Consider the following 20,606-nt stretch of genomic DNA (forward strand, 5'->3'; position numbering starts at 1 on the left):
AAATAAAAAGAACAAAAACACATTTCAAAGAAACGTTTCAGATTTGAACAGATCATTTTAATAAAGTGCAAAAACAAACGTTTAAACCTCCTGAGTTCTGCTTTAGAACCAGAACCAGTAAAACTTAATTGAACTTTAAATTGCGCTGAAAATGTTGACGTGTGATTCATGTTTGAAGTTCAAAGAGACTAAACTAAACTTAGACCTGGTTTAGTCCTGTTTTAGTCCTGGTTTAGTTCTGGTTTAGACCTGTTTTAGTCCTGGTTTAGACCTGGTTTGGACCTGGTTTGGACTTGGTTTAGACCTGGTTTAGACCTGGTTTAGATAAAAGTGTTTGGTTCAACATCAAAAGTTCAAGACATTTTCATGATTGTCGTCTCCTCAAGTTCAGTTCAAACCATGGAGACCTGATTGTCCTGGTCCTGGTCCGAGTCCTGGTCCTGGTCCTGGTCCGAGTCCTGGTCCTGGTCAGAGTCCGTGGTGTCCGAGTAGTGGTACTGGTCCAGCTCGGCGTCGCTGGCGTCCGGCGTCACAGAAGGAACTTCGTCCGAGCCGCAGTCTGAGTCGTGCGGTTTAGAGAAGAAGAGCTCCACCTGCAAGAGAAGAGCCAATCAGAGCAGAGGACACGCCCAGAGGAGAGAGGACACGCCCAGAGGAGAGAGGACACGCCCAGAGGAGGCAATCAGAGAGAAGACACGCCCAGAGGAGAGAGGACACGCCCAGAGGAGAGAGGACACGCCCAGAGGAGAGAGGACACGCCCAGAGGAGATCAGCGCAGAAGACACGCCCAGAGGAGCGTGTCTTCCTCCTGAGCTCCTCCTCCTCCAGAGCTCCTCCTCCTCCTGAGCTCCTCCTCCTCCTGAGCTCCTCCTCCTCCAGAGCTCCTCCTCCTCCTGAGTTCCTCCTCCTCCTGAGCTCCTCCTCCTCCTGAGCTCGAGCTCCTCCTCCTCCTGAGCTCCTCCTCCTCCTGAGCTCCTCCTCCTCCTGAGCTCCTCCTCCTCCAGAGCTCCTCCTCCTCCAGAGCTCCTCCTCCTCCTGAGCTCCTCCTCCTCCAGAGCTCCTCCTCCTCCTGAGTTCCTCCTCCTCCTGAGCTCCTCCTCCTCCTGAGCTCGAGCTCCTCCTCCTCCTGAGCTCCTCCTCCTCCTGAGCTCCTCCTCCTCCTGAGCTCCTCCTTCTCCTGAGCTCCTCCTTCTCCTGAGCTCCTGAGTCGAGCCCAGGAGATATAGACCCCTTTGGGAGCAAGAACCTCTCGGGGTCAGAAATGGCCCAGAGACTCAGGACTGAACCAAAGAGAAACAGAGTCTCTTCTCTGGTTCTTCATCCTGCAGGTTCCCCTGGTTCCTCTGGTTTCCCCCCTGGTTCCCTTGGTTCTTACCCTGAAGTTGGGGGAGAAGTTCTTGTGGCTCTGGTCCTTGTTGGCCTTGTCCAGCTCCTGTTTGCAGAGGGTCAAGGTCAGAGCGTCTGAGGCGTTCTGCTCCGTCACTTTGGGCTCCACGTTGGGTTTGGAGCCGCCGTTCTCCATGACGTTCGCCATGACGTTCTCCTTGACGTTCTCCTTGACGTTCTCCTTGACGTTCTCCTTGACGTTCTCCTGCGTCAGATCGTTTGGAGGCGACTCGGGGACGAAGAACGTGTTGAACCAGAAATGGAACATCTTCTCCTGAAAGTCAGAACACAGCAGGAACATGAGGACAGTGTGGACCATGAGGACAGTGTGGAACACGAGGACAGTGTGGACCACGAGGACGGTGTGGAACACGAGGACGGTGTGGAACACGAGGACGGTGTGGAACACGAGGACGGTGTGGAACATGAGGACGGAGGACGGTGTGGAACATGAGGACAGTGTGGAACACGAGGACAGTGTGGACCATGAGGACAGTGTGGACCATGAGGACAGTGTGGAACACGAGGACAGTGTGGAACATGAGGACAGTGTGGAACACGAGGACGGTTTGGAACATGAGGACGGAGGACGGTGTGGAACATGAGGACAGTGTGGAACATGAGGACAGTGTGGACCACGAGGACGGTGTGGACCATGAGGACAGTGTGGACCATGAGGACAGTGTGGAACACGAGGACAGTGTGGACCATGAGGACAGTGTGGACCACGAGGACAGTGTGGAACACGAGGACAGTGTGGAACACGAGGACGGTGTGGAACACGAGGACGGTGTGGAACACGAGGACGGTGTGGAACATGAGGACGGAGGACGGTGTGGAACATGAGGACAGTGTGGAACATGAGGACAGTGTGGACCATGAGGACAGTGTGGACCATGAGGACAGTGTGGACCATGAGGACAGTGTGGAACACGAGGACAGTGTGGAACACGAGGACGGTGTGGAACACGAGGACGGTGTGGAACATGAGGACGGAGGACGGTGTGGAACATGAGGACAGTGTGGAACATGAGGACAGTGTGGACCACGAGGACGGTGTGGACCATGAGGACGGTGTGGACCATGAGGACGGAGGACGGTGTGGAACATGAGGACAGTGTGGAACACGAGGACAGTGTGGAACACGAGGACGGTGTGGAACACGAGGACGGTGTGGAACACGAGGACGGTGTGGAACACGAGGACGGTTTGGAACATGAGGACGGAGGACAGTGTGGAACACGAGGACGGTGTGGAACACGAGGACGGTTTGGAACATGAGGACGGAGGACAGTGTGGAACACGAGGACGGTGTGGAACATGAGGACGGTTTGGAACATGAGGACGGTGGACAGTGTGGAACACGAGGACGGTGTGGAACACGAGGACAGTGTGGAACACGAGGACAGTGTGGAACATGAGGACAGTGTGGAACACGAGGACAGTGTGGACCACGAGGACGGTGTGGACCATGAGGACAGTGTGGACCATGAGGACAGTGTGGAACACGAGGACAGTGTGGACCATGAGGACAGTGTGGACCATGAGGACAGTGTGGAACACGAGGACAGTGTGGAACACGAGGACAGTGTGGAACACGAGGACGGTGTGGAACACGAGGACGGTGTGGAACATGAGGACAGTGTGGAACACGAGGACAGTGTGGACCATGAGGACAGTGTGGACCATGAGGACAGTGTGGAACACGAGGACAGTGTGGAACACGAGGACAGTGTGGAACACGGGGACGGTGTGGAACACGAGGACGGTGTGGAACATGAGGACGGAGGACGGTGTGGAACATGAGGACAGTGTGGAACACGAGGACAGTGTGGACCATGAGGACAGTGTGGACCATGAGGACAGTGTGGAACACGAGGACAGTGTGGAACACGAGGACAGTGTGGAACATGAGGACAGTGTGGAACACGAGGACGGTTTGGAACATGAGGACGGAGGACGGTGTGGAACATGAGGACAGTGTGGAACATGAGGACAGTGTGGACCACGAGGACGGTGTGGACCATGAGGACAGTGTGGACCATGAGGACAGTGTGGAACACGAGGACAGTGTGGAACACGAGGACGGTGTGGAACACGAGGACGGTGTGGAACACGAGGACGGTGTGGAACATGAGGACGGAGGACGGTGTGGAACATGAGGACAGTGTGGACCATGAGGACAGTGTGGAACATGAGGACAGTGTGGACCATGAGGACAGTGTGGACCATGAGGACAGTGTGGAACACGAGGACAGTGTGGAACACGAGGACGGTGTGGAACACGAGGACAGTGTGGAACATGAGGACGGAGGACGGTGTGGAACATGAGGACAGTGTGGAACATGAGGACAGTGTGGACCACGAGGACGGTGTGGAACATGAGGACGGTGTGGACCATGAGGACGGAGGACGGTGTGGAACATGAGGACGGTGTGGAACACGAGGACAGTGTGGAACACGAGGACGGTGTGGAACACGAGGACGGTGTGGAACACGAGGACGGTGTGGAACACGAGGACGGTTTGGAACATGAGGACGGAGGACAGTGTGGAACACGAGGACGGTGTGGAACACGAGGACGGTTTGGAACATGAGGACGGAGGACAGTGTGGAACACGAGGACGGTGTGGAACATGAGGACGGTTTGGAACATGAGGACGGTGGACAGTGTGGAACACGAGGACGGTGTGGAACACGAGGACGGTGTGGAACACGAGGACGGTGTGGAACATGAGGACGGTTTGGAACATGAGGACGGAGGACAGTGTGGAACACGAGGACGGTGTGGAACATGAGGACGGTTTGGAACATGAGGACGGAGGACAGTGTGGAACACGAGGACGGTGTGGAACACGAGGACGGTGTGGAACACGAGGACAGTGTGGAACACGAGGACAGTGTGGACCATGAGGACAGTGTGGACCATGAGGACAGTGTGGACCATGAGGACAGTGTGGAACATGAGGACAGTGTGGAACACGAGGACAGTGTGGAACACGAGGACAGTGTGGAACACGAGGACGGTGTGGAACACGAGGACGGTTTGGAACATGAGGACGGAGGACAGTGTGGAACACGAGGACGGTGTGGAACATGAGGACGGAGGACGGTGTGGAACATGAGGACAGTGTGGAACATGAGGACAGTGTGGACCATGAGGACAGTGTGGACCATGAGGACAGTGTGGACCATGAGGACAGTGTGGAACACGAGGACAGTGTGGAACACGAGGACGGTGTGGAACACGAGGACGGTGTGGAACACGAGGACGGAGGACGGTGTGGAACATGAGGACAGTGTGGAACATGAGGACAGTGTGGAACATGAGGACAGTGTGGAACATGAGGACAGTGTGGACCATGAGGACAGTGTGGACCATGAGGACAGTGTGGACCATGAGGACAGTGTGGACCATGAGGAGACGTGTCCTTCATTACCTTCTTGCTGATCTTGCTGTGCTTGTGGTAGAACTCCACCTTGACGTCTCCACACAGAGGCAGAGGCTGAGGCAGGTCCATCTGAAGACGTTTGTCCTCTCGTCTGTCCTCTCGTCTGTCCTCTCGTCTGTCCTCTCGTCTGTCCTCTCGTCTGTCCTCTCGTCTGTCCTCTCGTCTGTCCTCTCGTCTGTCCTCTCGTCTGTCCTCTCGTCTGCTCAGAGCCGGGTTTGACGTGAACACTTTCACTTTGAGCTGGAAAACCACAAACTGAGGATCTGAGGAGAAACAAGACACAAGAAGTACAACGTGAGTGGGCCCTTGTGGTATAACTACAGCGTGAGTGGGCCCCTGTGGTATAACTACAGCGTGAGTGGGCCCTTGTGGCATAACTACAACATGAGTGGGCCCCTGTGGTATAACTACAGCGTGAGTTGGCCCTTGTGGCATAACTACAGCGTGAGTGGCCCCTGTGGTATAACTACAGCGTGAGTGGGCCCCTGTGGTATAACTACAGCGTGAGTGGGCCCTTGTGGCATAACTACAACATGAGTGGGCCCCTGTGGTATAACTACAGCGTGAGTTGGCCCTTGTGGCATAACTACAGCGTGAGTGGCCCCTGTGGTATAACTACAGCGTGAGTGGGCCCCTGTGGTATAACTACAGCGTGAGTGGGCCCCTGTGGCATAACTACAGCGTAAGTGGGCCCCTGTGGTATAACTACAGCGTGAGTGGGCCCCTGTGGTATAACTACAGCGTGAGTGGGCCCCTGTGGCATAACTACAGCGTGAGTGGGCCCCTGTGGCATAACTACAGCGTGAGTGGGCCCCTGTGGTATAACTACAGCGTGAGTGGGCCCCTGTGGCATAACTACAGCGTGAGTGGGCCCCTGTGGTATAACTACAGCGTGAGTGGGCCCTTGTGGCATAACTACAACATGAGTGGGCCCCTGTGGTATAACTACAGCGTGAGTTGGCCCTTGTGGCATAACTACAGCGTGAGTGGCCCCTGTGGTATAACTACAGCGTGAGTGGGCCCTTGTGGCATAACTACAACATGAGTGGGCCCCTGTGGTATAACTACAGCGTGAGTTGGCCCTTGTGGCATAACTACAGCGTGAGTGGCCCCTGTGGTATAACTACAGCGTGAGTTGGCCCTTGTGGCATAACTACAGCGTGAGTGGGCCCTTGTGGTATAACTACAGCGTGAGTTGGCCCTTGTGGCATAACTACAGCGTGAGTGGGCCCTTGTGGTAGAACTACAGCGTGAGTTGGCCCTTGTGGCATAACTACAGCGTGAGTGGGCCCTTGTGGCATAACTACAGCGTGAGTTGGCCCCTGTGGCATAACTACAGCGTGAGTGGGCCCTTGTGGTATAACTACAGCGTGAGTTGGCCCTTGTGGCATAACTACAGCGTGAGTTGGCCCTTGTGGCATAACTACAGCGTGAGTTGGCCCTTGTGGCATAACTACAGCGTGAGTTGGCCCTTGTGGTATAACTACAGCGTGAGTGGGCCCCTGTGGTATAACTACAGCGTGAGTGGGCCCCTGTGGCATAACTACAGCGTGAGTGGGCCCCTGTGGCATAACTACAGCGTGAGTGGGCCCCTGTGGTATAACTACAGCGTGAGTGGGCCCTTGTGGCATAACTACAGCGTGAGTGGGCCCTTGTGGTATAACTACAGCGTGAGTGGGCCCCTGTGGTATAACTACAGCGTGAGTGGGCCCTTGTGGCATAACTACAGCGTGAGTGGGCCCCTGTGGTATAACTACAGCGTGAGTGGGCCCCTGTGGCATAACTACAGCGTGAGTGGGCCCCTGTGGTATAACTACAACGTGAGTGGGCCCTTGTGGCATAACTACAGCGTGAGTGGGCCCTTGTGGCATAACTACAGCGTGAGTGGGCCCTTGTGGTATAACTACAGCGTGAGTGGGCCCCTGTGGCATAACTACAGCGTGAGTGGGCCCCTGTGGCATAACTACAGCGTGAGTGGGCCCCTGTGGTATAACTACAGCGTGAGTGGGCCCCTGTGGCATAACTACAGCGTAAGTGGGCCCCTGTGGTATAACTACAGCGTGAGTGGGCCCCTGTGGTATAACTACAGCGTGAGTGGGCCCCTGTGGCATAACTACAGCGTGAGTGGGCCCCTGTGGCATAACTACAGCGTGAGTGGGCCCCTGTGGTATAACTACAACGTGAGTGGGCCCCTGTGGCATAACTACAGCGTGAGTGGGCCCCTGTGGTATAACTACAACGTGAGTGGGCCCTTGTGGCATAACTACAGCGTGAGTGGGCCCTTGTGGCATAACTACAGCGTGAGTGGGCCCTTGTGGTATAACTACAGCGTGAGTGGGCCCCTGTGGCATAACTACAGCGTGAGTGGGCCCCTGTGGCATAACTACAGCGTGAGTGGGCCCCTGTGGTATAACTACAGCGTGAGTGGGCCCCTGTGGCATAACTACAGCGTAAGTGGGCCCCTGTGGTATAACTACAGCGTGAGTGGGCCCCTGTGGTATAACTACAGCGTGAGTGGGCCCCTGTGGCATAACTACAGCGTGAGTGGGCCCCTGTGGCATAACTACAGCGTGAGTGGGCCCCTGTGGTATAACTACAACGTGAGTGGGCCCTTGTGGCATAACTACAGCGTGAGTGGGCCCTTGTGGCATAACTACAGCGTGAGTGGGCCCTTGTGGTATAACTACAGCGTGAGTGGGCCCCTGTGGTATAACTACAGCGTGAGTGGGCCCTTGTGGCATAACTACAGCGTGAGTGGGCCCCTGTGGTATAACTACAGCGTGAGTGGGCCCCTGTGGTATAACTACAGCGTGAGTGGGCCCCTGTGGTATAACTACAGCGTGAGTGGGCCCTTGTGGCATATCTACAGCGTGAGTGGGCCCTTGTGGAATAACTACAACGTGAGTTGGCCCTTGTGGCATAACTACAACGTGAGTTGGCCCTTGTGGTATAACTACAGCGTGAGTGGGCCCCTGTGGTATAACTACAACGTGAGTGGGCCCTTGTGGCATAACTACAGCGTGAGTTGGCCCTTGTGGCATAACTACAACGTGAGTGGGCCCTTGTGGCATAACTACAGCGTGAGTGGGCCCTTGTGGTATAACTACAGCGTGAGTGGGCCCTTGTGGCATAACTACAGCGTGAGTGGGCCCTTGTGGCATAACTACAGCGTGAGTGGGCCCCTGTGGTATAACTACAGCGTGAGTGGGCCCTTGTGGCATAACTACAGCGTGAGTGGGCCCTTGTGGCATATCTACAGCGTGAGTGGGCCCTTGTGGAATAACTACAACGTGAGTTGGCCCTTGTGGCATAACTACAACGTGAGTTGGCCCTTGTGGTATAACTACAGCGTGAGTGGGCCCTTGTGGCATAACTACAGCGTGAGTGGGCCCTTGTGGCATAACTACAGCGTGAGTGGGCCCCTGTGGTATAACTACAAAGTGAGTTGGCCCTTGTGGTATAACTACAGCGTGAGTTGGCCCTTGTGGTATAACTACAGCGTGAGTGGGCCCTTGTGGCATAACTACAGCGTGAGTGGGCCCTTGTGGTATAACTACAGCGTGAGTGGGCCCCTGTGGTATAACTACAGCGTGAGTGGGCCCCTGTGGTATAACTACAACGGGAGTGGGCCCCTGTGGTATAACTACAGCGTGAGTGGGCCCTTGTGGCATAACTACAGCGTGAGTGGGCCCTTGTGGCATAACTACAGCGTGAGTGGGCCCCTGTGGTATAACTACAGCGTGAGTGGGCCCCTGTGGTATAACTACAGCGTGAGTGGGCCCTTGTGGCATAACTACAGCGTGAGTGGGCCCCTGTGGTATAACTACAGCGTGAGTGGGCCCTTGTGGCATAACTACAGCGTGAGTGGGCCCTTGTGGCATAACTACAGCGTGAGTGGGCCCCTGTGGCATAACTACAACGTGAGTGGGCCCTTGTGGTATAACTACAGCGTGAGCGGGCCCTTGTGTCGTGAGCGGGCCCCTGTGTCGTGAGCGGGCCCTTGTGGCGTAAGCGGGCCCTTGTGGCGTGGGCCCTTGTGGCAGTGCAGGCTCCTCACGGCAGGTGCCGGCGGTGAACATGGGCACCGTGTGGAAGATGATCTTGTGCAGGAGCAGAGCTGTGGGTTTGTACTGAAGTCTGTTCTTCAGGAGAACGCTGTAGTAACACACGTATCTGCGCTGGCTCGGGATGGTCACGCCCTGAGGACAGAGAGCATGATCAGGGAGGGCATCTGAGGCACAGGGAGGGCATCTGAGGCACAGGGAGGGCATCTGAGGCACAGGGAGGGCATCTGAGGCGAGGGAATCTGAGGCACCTGGCGGGGGCGGGGCTCACCTTGCGGGGGCGGGGCTCACCTTGCGGGGGCGGGGCTCACCTTGCGGGGGCGGGGCTCACCTTGCGGGGGCGGGGCTCACCTTGCGGTCTGTGGTGCGCGCCTGGCCGTAGAACTCCAGCACGTCCTCGGGGGCTTTGAACTGGGCGCGGTGCAGCAGGTAGGCGCAGATCATGACCCCTGTGCGACCTTTTCCCGCCTTGCAGTGGACGGCAGCCACGTGTTTGGCGTCCTGCCCCAGCCACGCGTCCAGATCCTCACAGAACAGACGCATGAGCTCCAGCTGCGGCGGAGAGTGGTCCTCGAACGGGTACTGGGCCACTGAGGACGAGAGCCAATCAGAGACGAGGGCGAGAGCAAACGAAAGAGCCCATCAGAGACGAGGGCGAGAGCAAACGAAAGGGCCAATCAGAGACGAGGGCGAGAGCAAACAGACGGCCAATCAGAGACGAGGGTGAGAGCAAACAGACGGCCAATCAGAGACGAGGGTGAGAGCAAACAGACGGCCAATCAGAGACGAGAAGTTTCCCGATAACGACATGAAGCCACTCCCAACATGTCATTAAACGTGTTTTTTGAGACTTAATCATCTTAATAATGTGAAATGTCTTTCAAATGTCTCAAAGGACAAAGTCCACATTCTGAGGCGTCTCTTTGACATGACGCTCTGATATTTCCACCATGAGAAGCCACGCCTTTAAACTAATGAGAAGCCACGCCTTTAAACTAATGAGAAGCCACGCCTTTAAACTAATGAGAAGCCACGCCTTTAACCTAATGAGAAGCCACGCCTTTAAACTTATGAGAAGCCACGCCTTTAAACTTATGAGAAGCCACGCCTTTAAACTAATGAGAAGCCACGCCTTTAACCTAATGAGAAGCCACGCCTTTAACCTAATGAGAAGCCACGCCTTTAGCCTAATGAGAAGCCACGCCTTTAACCTAATGAGAAGCCACGCCTTTAGCCTAATGAGAAGCCACGCCTTTAAACTAATGAGAAGCCACGCCTTTAACCTTATGAGAAGCCACGCCTTTAAACTTATGAGAAGCCACGCCTTTAAACTTATGAGAAGCCACGCCTTTAAACTTATGAGAAGCCACGCCTTTAAACTTATGAGAAGCCACGCCTTTAAACTTATGAGAAGCCACGCCTTTAAACTAATGAGAAGCCACGCCTTTAAACTTATGAGAAGCCACGCCTTTAAACTTATGCGCTAACGACGCTTTAGCTTCAGTAAATAACAGTTTCTGAAGCAGCAGAGGTCAGAGGTCAGACTCTTACCTTGGCAGTTGAACTTGCTGGGGTCGTAGTGTCTCTCAGAGCACCTGTGGACAGATAAAGAGAGTGACATGTGGTGGGCGTCGCTGGTGGGCGTCGGCTTTGATGTTAGACTCACAGGTTGTAGATCTTGTAGTTGTTTTTGTGCTTTGAATTGAAAAACCTGAAATGGAACGACAAGCGGGATTATAACAGATGTTTGTCCCGTTCATACACAGGATTATAACAGATGTTTGTCCCGTTCATACACAGGATTATAACAGATGTTTGTCCCGTTCATACACAGGATTATAACAGATGTTTGTCCCGTTCATACACAGGAATATAACAGATGTTTGTCCCGTTTATACACAGGATTATAACAGATGTTTGTCCCGTTCATACACAGGATTATAACAGATGTTTGTCCCGTTCATACACAGGAATATAACAGATGTTTGTCCCGTTTATACACAGGATTATAACAGATGTTTGTCCCGTTCATACACAGGATTATAACAGATGTTTGTCCCGTTCATACACAGGATTATAACAGATGTTTGTCCCGTTCATACACAGGATTATAACAGATGTTTGTCCCGTTTATACACAGGATTATAACAGATGTTTGTCCCGTTCATACACAGGATTATAACAGATGTTTGTCCCGTTCATACACAGGATTATAACAGATGTTTGTCCCGTTCATACACAGGATTATAACAGATGTTTGTCCCGTTCATACACGGGATTATAACAGATGTTTGTCCCGTTCATACACGGGATTATAACAGATGTTTGTCCCGTTCATACACGGGATTATAACAGATGTTTGTCCCGTTCATACACGGGATTATAACAGATGTTTGTCCCGTTCATACACAGGATTATAACAGATGTTTGTCCCGTTCATACACGGGATTATAACAGATGTTTGTCCCGTTCATACACAGGATTATAACAGATGTTTGTCCCGTTCATACACAGGATTATAACAGATGTTTGTCCCGTTCATACACAGGATTATAACAGATGTTTGTCCCGTTCATACACGGGATTATAACAGATGTTTGTCCCGTTCATACACGGGATTATAACAGATGTTTGTCCCGTTCATACACGGGATTATAACAGATGTTTGTCCCGTTCATACACGGGATTATAACAGATGTTTGTCCCGTTCACACACGGGATTATAACAGATGTTTGTCCCGTTTATACACGGGATTATAACAGATGTTTGTCCCGTTCATACACAGGATTATAACAGATGTTTGTCCCGTTCATACACAGGATTATAACAGATGTTTGTCCCGTTCATACACAGGATTATAACAGATGTTTGTCCCGTTCACACACTCTGAGCGTGGGGTTCGTACCGTGCCACGTCGTCGATGTTGTTCCTGTACACGCCCTCCAGTCGGTCGGCGGGGAAACCCATCGCGATCAGGTTTGGGTAAATATCTGAGCCACACGTTCAGGAACAAGAACATTTATGGAGCTTGGAAAGGCAAAAGGCACGTGTTCACTTCAAAACTCTACAATTCTCTCAAATAAAAGTGGGCGGGGTTTACCTTGTGTGAAAAATGACTTTATTTCAGGTGAAATCAGAGCGTTGCTGGTGTGATCCAGAATGTTGTGCTCAATGGTCTTATACTGAGAGTCATGTGGTGCCTGAGGTTCCTGTACAGGTCTTATACTGAGAGTCATGTGGTGCCTGAGGTTCCTGTACAGGTCTTATACTGAGAGTCATGTGGTGCCTGAGGTTCCTGTACAGGTCTTATACTGAGAGTCATGTGGTGCCGGGGGTTCCTGTACAGGTCTCATACTGAGAGTCATGTGGTGCCTGAGGTTCCTGTACAGGTCTTATACTGAGAGTCATGTGGTGCCTGAGGTTCCTGTACAGGTCTTATACTGAGAGTCATGTGGTGCCGGGGGTTCCTGTACAGGTCTAATACTGAGAGTCATGTGGTGCCTGAGGTTCCTGTACAGGTCTTATACTGAGAGTCATGTGGTGCCTGAGGTTCCTGTACAGGTCTTATACTGAGAGTCATGTGGTGCCTGAGGTTCCTGTACAGGTCTTATACTGAGAGTCATGTGGTGCCGGGGGTTCCTGTACAGGTCTTATACTGAGAGTCATGTGGGGCCTGAGGTTCCTGTACAGGTCTTATACTGAGAGTCATGTGGGGCCTGAGGTTCCTGTACAGGTCTAATACTGAGAGTCATGTGGTGCCTGAGGTTCCTGTACAGGTCTTATACTGAGAGTAATGTGGTGCCTGAGGTTCCTGTACAGGTCTTATACTGAGAGTCATGTGGTGCCTGAGGTTCCTGTACAGGTCTAATACTGAGAGTCATGTGGTGCCGGGGGTTCCTGTACAGGTCTTATACTGAGAGTCATGTGGTGCCGGGGGTTCCTGTACAGGTCTTATACTGAGAGTCATGTGGTGCCGGGGGTTCCTGCACAGGTCTTATACTGAGAGTAATGTGGTGCTGGGGGTTCCTGTACAGGTCTTATACTGAGAGTCATGTGGTGCTGGGGGTTCCTGTACAGGTCTAATACTGAGAGTCATGTGGTGCCGGGGGTTCCTGTACAGGTCTTATACTGAGAGTCATGTGGTGCCTGAGGTTCCTGTACAGGTCTAATACTGAGAGTCATGTGGTGCCGGGGGTTCCTGTACAGGTCTTATACTGAGAGTCATGTGGTGCCGGGGGTTCCTGCACAGGTCTTATACTGAGAGTCATGTGGTGCTGGGGGTTCCTGTACAGGTCTTATACTGAGAGTCATGTGGTGCTGGGGGTTCCTGTACAGGTCTAATACTGAGAGTCATGTGGTGCCTGAGGTTCCTGTACAGGTCTAATACTGAGAGTCATGTGGTGCCGGGGGTTCCTGTACAGGTCTTATACTGAGAGTCATGTGGTGCCTGAGGTTCCTGTACAGGTCTAATACTGAGAGTCATGTGGTGCCGGGGGTTCCTGTACAGGTCTTATACTGAGAGTCATGTGGTGCCGGGGGTTCCTGTACAGGTCTTACTGCAGATGACAGACGCTTGAGTCATGAGGAGGAAGTGAAGAATCCCTGGGTTAAATCTGTTCTTACAACATGGAAGGAGCTGATCAGAACTAAACTAAACACAGATGTTACAATCTTAAACTGGTAAAGTTTTATGACCAAAGGTTTTGTACCAAATAGAACTGACCTGAGACTCAAGATCTGGAGGACAAAAGGTCTAAAGGTTTTTCACCAGATTGTTAAAAAGACCTGGTTCTGGTTCTGATCTGGTTCTGACTTTAAAGGATACAGGTCAGGTCCAGGTCGAAGTCCCCGCGCTGGTACCGCCTCTTGTTCCGGCTCACGATCTCTTTAATGATGTTCGCCATGGCCCGGCTGTTCCGTCAGAACCGGCCCGGCTGTTCCGTCAGAACCGGCCCGGTCCAGGTGCAGTGTCCCCGGGGAGCCCAGAGCCCGCTGCCCCCGTCCTCTAGAACTTAAATCCGGGTCACGGTCAGGCTACCGCGGGCCGGAGCGGGGGGATAAATCCCATCTGAACAAAGAAAGTGTTTTGATGCATCCACCTCCGGAGCTCCGCCGGGGTGACAGTGGCAGGTGTCCGACTTCAGGCGCCTCTTCCCCGGGCAGAACAAGTACACGTACCGGTAAATAGATCAGCACCAGAAAACTTTAATCCAGACCATAAATTCAATACATCTAGTCCGCGCTAGATATATTAGAGAACATTACAGATAATGGATCAGTTGTTCTTGTTGTAAAGAGTTTAAATGAAAGCTAAATGCTAACTGAGATATGCTAAATGCTAGCCGGGACGTCCGCTGACAGGTAGCCAACATTTGGAGCTTGTAGTCGGTGTCAAACCTGGAGGCTTCGGTCTGTCGTTACGCAAAACCATCACATTACCATACGCATTTGGGCTGCAAGTTAAATATTTCGAAATTGTAGATAAAATAATACATGTTTTCAAATTAACAAGGGAAAAAGAGACAACAGTGAGCTCCGTGATGCTAATGCTAGCCGGCCTGTTAGCTGACGCGCAGCCGGGCGCGGGTGCTTGTTTCCGGGTTGAGCTCAGAGGCAGCTCGGGCTCGCTCCATGCTCCTGCCCGGGTCCCGTGGCGCTCCACACGACCATCCGTATGTCCGCGGTATGTCCACAACGATTAAAGGTACAATCCGCGGTCCTGGAGAGGTTTAGTTTGAATCGCCAGAGACCCCGGGAGGGACGGGAAACGGAGCCGGGATGGAGATGCGTCTGAGCGGGCACACAAGCCGCGAAGAGACGCTGTCGGTCAGCAGAAGACATCCGGGAGAAAAAATAAAAGTCCTGATGGAGGAAAGGGGCCCTATTTCTATGAAAGTGCTTCATGTTGCTCAGACAAAGTAACGCAGACAATGGTTTAGTTTTAATCATAATTACGTCAGTATTTATTGAAAAACAGATGAATATGTTTTATTGTGAAATTGTTCCCGGTGTGCCACAGATTCACTTAAATGTGTTAAATGTTTTTCCTCTTATTGTTGCGGTTCTTTTAAAGGAGTTTTTACAAGTTTGCTTTTGTCAGAACAAAATAAAGAACATTCTGTAAAAACGGAATTGGTTTAAAATAAATCTTTTCGCGTGGAACAGCAGCGCGTTGTATTTGAGCGCCACCTGGTGGACAAAGTGAGCACTGCGCCGAGGTGAGATGACGTCATGAGCTCCCGCTGTGAGAAACCAGGAAAAGATCTTAAAATGTATCATTTGAAATGGCTGAATACAATATGTAGATATGTAATATGTATCACAACCATGATCCAATCCATGACTGTAGATAACAGCGTTTAAGTGTTAGCTCCTCCTACACATTGCGTTAGATATACGTTTATATTTAGAGTTATTCATTCAGTCATTTTCTACCACTTGTTTCCATTCGGGGTCGAAGGTGACTGGAGCCCATCCCAGTGACTTTGGGCCTTAGGCGGGGTACACCCTGGACAGTGGTCAGCTCGTCAGAAGGTCAACACACATTCACTCTCACATGTGTTTGGACGGTGGGAAAACCCGGAGAGAACCCACAGTAACACGGGGAGAACATGCAGTGCGCACACTGGTGTGTGATTGTGAGCGGTTCCTTGGTGTAAAGCACTTTGAGAGTCTTGATGGTAGAAAAGTAAAGTTTAAATGTGACCATTTACTATTTAAAAATAGTTTTATTTATCTTGATGTCTCTATTCTACTGCTGTTCTTGAACTGTTCTAACAACATTGCTATAGACCTGGTTTAGTCCTGGTTTAGACCTGGTTTAGTCCTGGTTTAGTCCTGGTTTAGTCCTGGTTTAGTCCTGGTTTAGTCCTGGTTTAGTCCTGATTTAGTCCTGGTTTAGACCTGGTTTAGTTCTGGTTTAGACCTGGTTTAGACCTGGTTTAGACCTGGTTTAGTCCTGGTTTAGTCCTGGTTTAGACCTGGTTTGGACCTGGTTTAGTCCTGGTTTAGACCTGGTTTAGACCTGGTTTAGACCTGGTTTAGTCCTGGTTTAGTCCTGGTTTAGTCCTAGTTTAGACCTCGTTTAGACCTGGTTTAGTCCTGGTTTAGTCCTGGTTTAGTCCTGGTTTAGTCCTGGTTTAGTCCTGGTTTAGACCTGGTTTAGACCTGGTTTAGTCCTGGTTTAGTCCTGGTTTAGTCCTGGTTTAGTCCTGGTTTAGTCCTGGTTTAGACCTGGTTTAGACCTGGTTTAGACCTGATTTAGGCCTGGTTTAGTCCTGGTTTAGACCTGGTTTGGACCTGATTTAGTCCTGGTTTAGTCCTGGTTTAGTCCTGGTTTAGTCCTGGTTTAGTCCTGTTTTAGTCCTGGTTTAGTTCTGGTTTAGACCTGTTTTAGTCCTGGTTTGGACCTGGTTTGGACCTGGTTTAGACCTGGTTTAGACCTGGTTTGGACCTGGTTTAGACCTGGTTTAGTCCTGGTTTAGTCCTGGTTTAGACCTGGTTTAGACCTGGTTTAGTCCTGGTTTAGTCCTGGTTTAGACCTGGTTTAGACCTGGTTTAGTCCTGGTTTAGTCCTGGTTTAGACCTGGTTTTGAACTGGTTTAGTCCTGGTTTAGTCCTGGTTTAGTCCTGGTTTAGTCCTGGTTTAGACCTGGTTTAGACCTGGTTTAGACCTGGTTTAGTCCTGGTTTAGACCTGGTTTAGACCTGGTTTAGTCCTGGTTTAGTTCTGGTTTAGACCTGTTTTAGTCCTGGTTTGGACCTGGTTTGGACCTGGTTTAGACCTGGTTTAGTCCTGGTTTAGTCCTGGTTTAGACCTGGTTTAGACCTGGTTTAGTCCTGGTTTAGACCTGGTTTAGACCTGGTTTAGACCTGGTTTAGTCCTGGTTTAGTCCTGGTTTAGTCCTGGTTTAGACCTCGTTTAGACCTGGTTTAGACCTGGTTTAGTCCTGGTTTAGTCCTGGTTTAGTCCTGGTTTAGTCCTGGTTTAGACCTGGTTTAGACCTGGTTTAGACCTGGTTTAGTCCTGGTTTAGTCCTGGTTTAGTCCTGGTTTAGACCTGGTTTAGTCCTGGTTTAGTCCTGGTTTAGTCCTGGTTTAGTCCTGGTTTAGACCTGGTTTAGACCTGGTTTAGTCCTGGTTTAGACCTGGTTTAGACCTGGTTTAGACCTGATTTAGACCTGGTTTAGTCCTGGTTTAGACCTGGTTTGGACCTGATTTAGTCCTGGTTTAGTCCTGGTTTAGTCCTGGTTTAGTCCTGGTTTAGTCCTGTTTTAGTCCTGGTTTAGTTCTGGTTTAGACCTGTTTTAGTCCTGGTTTGGACCTGGTTTGGACCTGGTTTGGACCTGGTTTAGACCTGGTTTAGACCTGGTTTAGACCTGGTTTAGTCCTGGTTTAGTCCTGGTTTAGACCTGGTTTAGACCTGGTTTAGTCCTGGTTTAGTCCTGGTTTAGTCCTGGTTTAGACCTGGTTTAGACCTGGTTTAGTCCTGGTTTAGTCCTGGTTTAGACCTGGTTTTGAACTGGTTTAGTCCTGGTTTAGTCCTGGTTTAGTCCTGGTTTAGTCCTGGTTTAGACCTGGTTTAGACCTGGTTTAGTTCTGGTTTAGTCCTGGTTTAGTCCTGGTTTAGACCTGGTTTAGACCTGGTTTAGACCTGATTTAGACCTGGTTTAGTCCTGGTTTAGACCTGGTTTGGACCTGATTTAGTCCTGGTTTAGTCCTGGTTTAGTCCTGGTTTAGTCCTGGTTTAGTCCTGTTTTAGTCCTGGTTTAGTTCTGGTTTAGACCTGTTTTAGTCCTGGTTTGGACCTGGTTTGGACCTGGTTTGGACCTGGTTTAGACCTGGTTTAGACCTGGTTTAGACCTGGTTTAGTCCTGGTTTAGTCCTGGTTTAGACCTGGTTTAGACCTGGTTTAGTCCTGGTTTAGTCCTGGTTTAGTCCTGGTTTAGTCCTGGTTTAGACCTGGTTTAGACCTGGTTTAGTCCTGGTTTAGTCCTGGTTTAGACCTGGTTTTGAACTGGTTTAGTCCTGGTTTAGTCCTGGTTTAGTCCTGGTTTAGTCCTGGTTTAGACCTGGTTTAGACCTGGTTTAGACCTGGTTTAGTCCTGGTTTAGACCTGGTTTAGACCTGGTTTAGTCCTGGTTTAGTTCTGGTTTAGACCTGTTTTAGTCCTGGTTTGGACCTGGTTTGGACCTGGTTTAGACCTGGTTTAGTCCTGGTTTAGTCCTGGTTTAGACCTGGTTTAGACCTGGTTTAGTCCTGGTTTAGTCCTGGTTTAGACCTGGTTTAGACCTGGTTTAGACCTGGTTTAGACCTGGTTTAGTCCTGGTTTAGTCCTGGTTTAGTCCTGGTTTAGTCCTGGTTTTAGACCTGGTTTAGACCTGGTTTAGACCTGGTTTAGTCCTGGTTTAGACCTGGTTTAGTCCTGGTTTAGTCCTGGTTTAGACCTGGTTTAGACCTGGTTTAGACCTGGTTTAGTCCTGGTTTAGTCCTGGTTTAGTCCTGGTTTAGACCTGGTTTAGACCTGGTTTAGACTTGGTTTAGTCCTGGTTTAGTCCTGGTTTAGTCCTGGTTTAGACCTGGTTTAGTCCTGGTTTAGTCCTGGTTTAGTCCTGGTTTAGACCTGGTTTAGACCTGGTTTAGACCTGGTTTAGACCTGGTTTAGTTATAGTTTAGACCTGTTTTAGTCCTGGTTTGGACCTGGTTTAGACCTGGTTTAGACCTGGTTTAGTCCTGGTTTAGTCCTGGTTTAGTCCTGGTTTAGACCTGGTTTAGACCTGGTTTAGTCCTGGTTTAGTTATAGTTTAGACCTGTTTTAGTCCTGGTTTGGACCTGGTTTAGACCTGGTTTAGACCTGGTTTAGTCCTGGTTTAGTCCTGGTTTAGTCCTGGTTTAGACCTGGTTTAGTCCTGGTTTAGTCCTGGTTTAGACCTGGTTTAGTCCTGTTTTAGTCCTGGTTTAGTTCTGGTTTAGACCTGTTTTAGTCCTGGTTTGGACCTGGTTTGGACCTGGTTTAGACCTGGTTTAGTCCTGGTTTAGTCCTGGTTTAGACCTGGTTTAGACCTGGTTTAGACCTGGTTTAGACCTGGTTTAGTCCTGGTTTAGTCCTGGTTTAGACCTGGTTTAGTCCTGGTTTAGTCCTGGTTTAGTCCTGGTTTAGTCCTGGTTTAGTCCTGGTTTAGACCTGGTTTAGACCTGGTTTAGTCCTGGTTTAGACCTGGTTTAGACCTGGTTTAGACCTGGTTTAGTCCTGGTTTAGACCTGGTTTAGTCCTGGTTTAGTCCTGGTTTAGACCTGGTTTAGTCCTGGTTTAGTCCTGGTTTAGTCCTGGTTTAGACCTGGTTTAGACCTGGTTTAGACCTGGTTTAGTCCTGGTTTAGTCCTGGTTTAGACCTGGTTTAGTCCTGGTTTAGTCCTGGTTTAGTCCTGGTTTAGTCCTGGTTTAGTCCTGGTTTAGACCTGGTTTAGACCTGGTTTAGTCCTGGTTTAGACCTGGTTTAGACCTGGTTTAGACCTGATTTAGACCTGGTTTAGTCCTGGTTTAGACCTGGTTTGGACCTGATTTAGTCCTGGTTTAGTCCTGGTTTAGTCCTGGTTTAGTCCTGGTTTAGTCCTGTTTTAGTCCTGGTTTAGTTCTGGTTTAGACCTGTTTTAGTCCTGGTTTGGACCTGGTTTGGACCTGGTTTGGACCTGGTTTAGACCTGGTTTAGACCTGGTTTAGACCTGGTTTAGTCCTGGTTTAGTCCTGGTTTAGACCTGGTTTAGACCTGGTTTAGTCCTGGTTTAGTCCTGGTTTAGTCCTGGTTTAGTCCTGGTTTAGACCTGGTTTAGACCTGGTTTAGTCCTGGTTTAGTCCTGGTTTAGACCTGGTTTTGAACTGGTTTAGTCCTGGTTTAGTCCTGGTTTAGTCCTGGTTTAGTCCTGGTTTAGACCTGGTTTAGACCTGGTTTAGACCTGGTTTAGTCCTGGTTTAGACCTGGTTTAGACCTGGTTTAGTCCTGGTTTAGTTCTGGTTTAGACCTGTTTTAGTCCTGGTTTGGACCTGGTTTGGACCTGGTTTAGACCTGGTTTAGTCCTGGTTTAGTCCTGGTTTAGACCTGGTTTAGACCTGGTTTAGTCCTGGTTTAGTCCTGGTTTAGACCTGGTTTAGACCTGGTTTAGACCTGGTTTAGACCTGGTTTAGTCCTGGTTTAGTCCTGGTTTAGTCCTGGTTTTAGACCTGGTTTAGACCTGGTTTAGACCTGGTTTAGTCCTGGTTTAGACCTGGTTTAGTCCTGGTTTAGTCCTGGTTTAGACCTGGTTTAGACCTGGTTTAGACCTGGTTTAGTCCTGGTTTAGTCCTGGTTTAGTCCTGGTTTAGACCTGGTTTAGACCTGGTTTAGACTTGGTTTAGTCCTGGTTTAGTCCTGGTTTAGTCCTGGTTTAGACCTGGTTTAGTCCTGGTTTAGTCCTGGTTTAGTCCTGGTTTAGACCTGGTTTAGACCTGGTTTAGACCTGGTTTAGACCTGGTTTAGTTATAGTTTAGACCTGTTTTAGTCCTGGTTTGGACCTGGTTTAGACCTGGTTTAGACCTGGTTTAGTCCTGGTTTAGTCCTGGTTTAGTCCTGGTTTAGACCTGGTTTAGACCTGGTTTAGTCCTGGTTTAGTCCTGGTTTAGACCTGGTTTAGTCCTGTTTTAGTCCTGGTTTAGTTCTGGTTTAGACCT

At 50.5% G+C, this 20,606-nt stretch overlaps 1 protein-coding gene across 1 annotated transcript; it reads right to left on the bottom strand.

The window, feature by feature from the left end:
- Positions 1-72: 72 nt before the first annotated feature.
- ptenb (phosphatase and tensin homolog B) lies at positions 73-14,734 on the bottom strand. Its single transcript, XM_072440263.1, has 10 exons — positions 13,729-14,734; positions 11,809-11,893; positions 10,569-10,613; positions 10,454-10,497; positions 9,254-9,492; positions 8,896-9,037; positions 5,048-5,101; positions 4,827-4,939; positions 1,376-1,660; positions 73-593 (listed from the first exon to the last, which is right to left on the bottom strand). Exons 1-10 carry the CDS (start codon positions 13,805-13,807, stop codon positions 393-395), a joined length of 1,287 nt encoding a protein of 428 aa, XP_072296364.1. The 5' UTR covers positions 13,808-14,734; the 3' UTR covers positions 73-392.
- Positions 14,735-20,606: the final 5,872 nt, after the last annotated feature.

This window comes from Eucyclogobius newberryi, unplaced genomic scaffold (assembly GCF_026437365.1).
Source record: "Eucyclogobius newberryi isolate DKJ021-1_F unplaced genomic scaffold, fEucNew1.0.hap1 SCAF_118, whole genome shotgun sequence".
NCBI classification, from domain to species: domain Eukaryota; kingdom Metazoa; phylum Chordata; class Actinopteri; order Gobiiformes; family Gobiidae; genus Eucyclogobius; species Eucyclogobius newberryi.

What these genes read in the sequence shown, in the direction of transcription:
- ptenb (XM_072440263.1), bottom strand. Translation starts at nt 13,807, where the DNA reads ATGGCGAACATCATTAAAGAGATCGTGAGCCGGAACAAGAGGCGGTAC. An exon ending in CTTCGACCTGGACCTGACCT is followed by an intron (nt 11,894 to 13,728) that starts GTATCCTTTAAA and finishes CGTGTGGCTCAG; the next exon opens with ATATTTACCCAAACCTGATC. An exon ending in ACTTCTCCCCCAACTTCAGG is followed by an intron (nt 594 to 1,375) that starts GTAAGAACCAAG and finishes CTTCTCTTGCAG; the next exon opens with GTGGAGCTCTTCTTCTCTAA.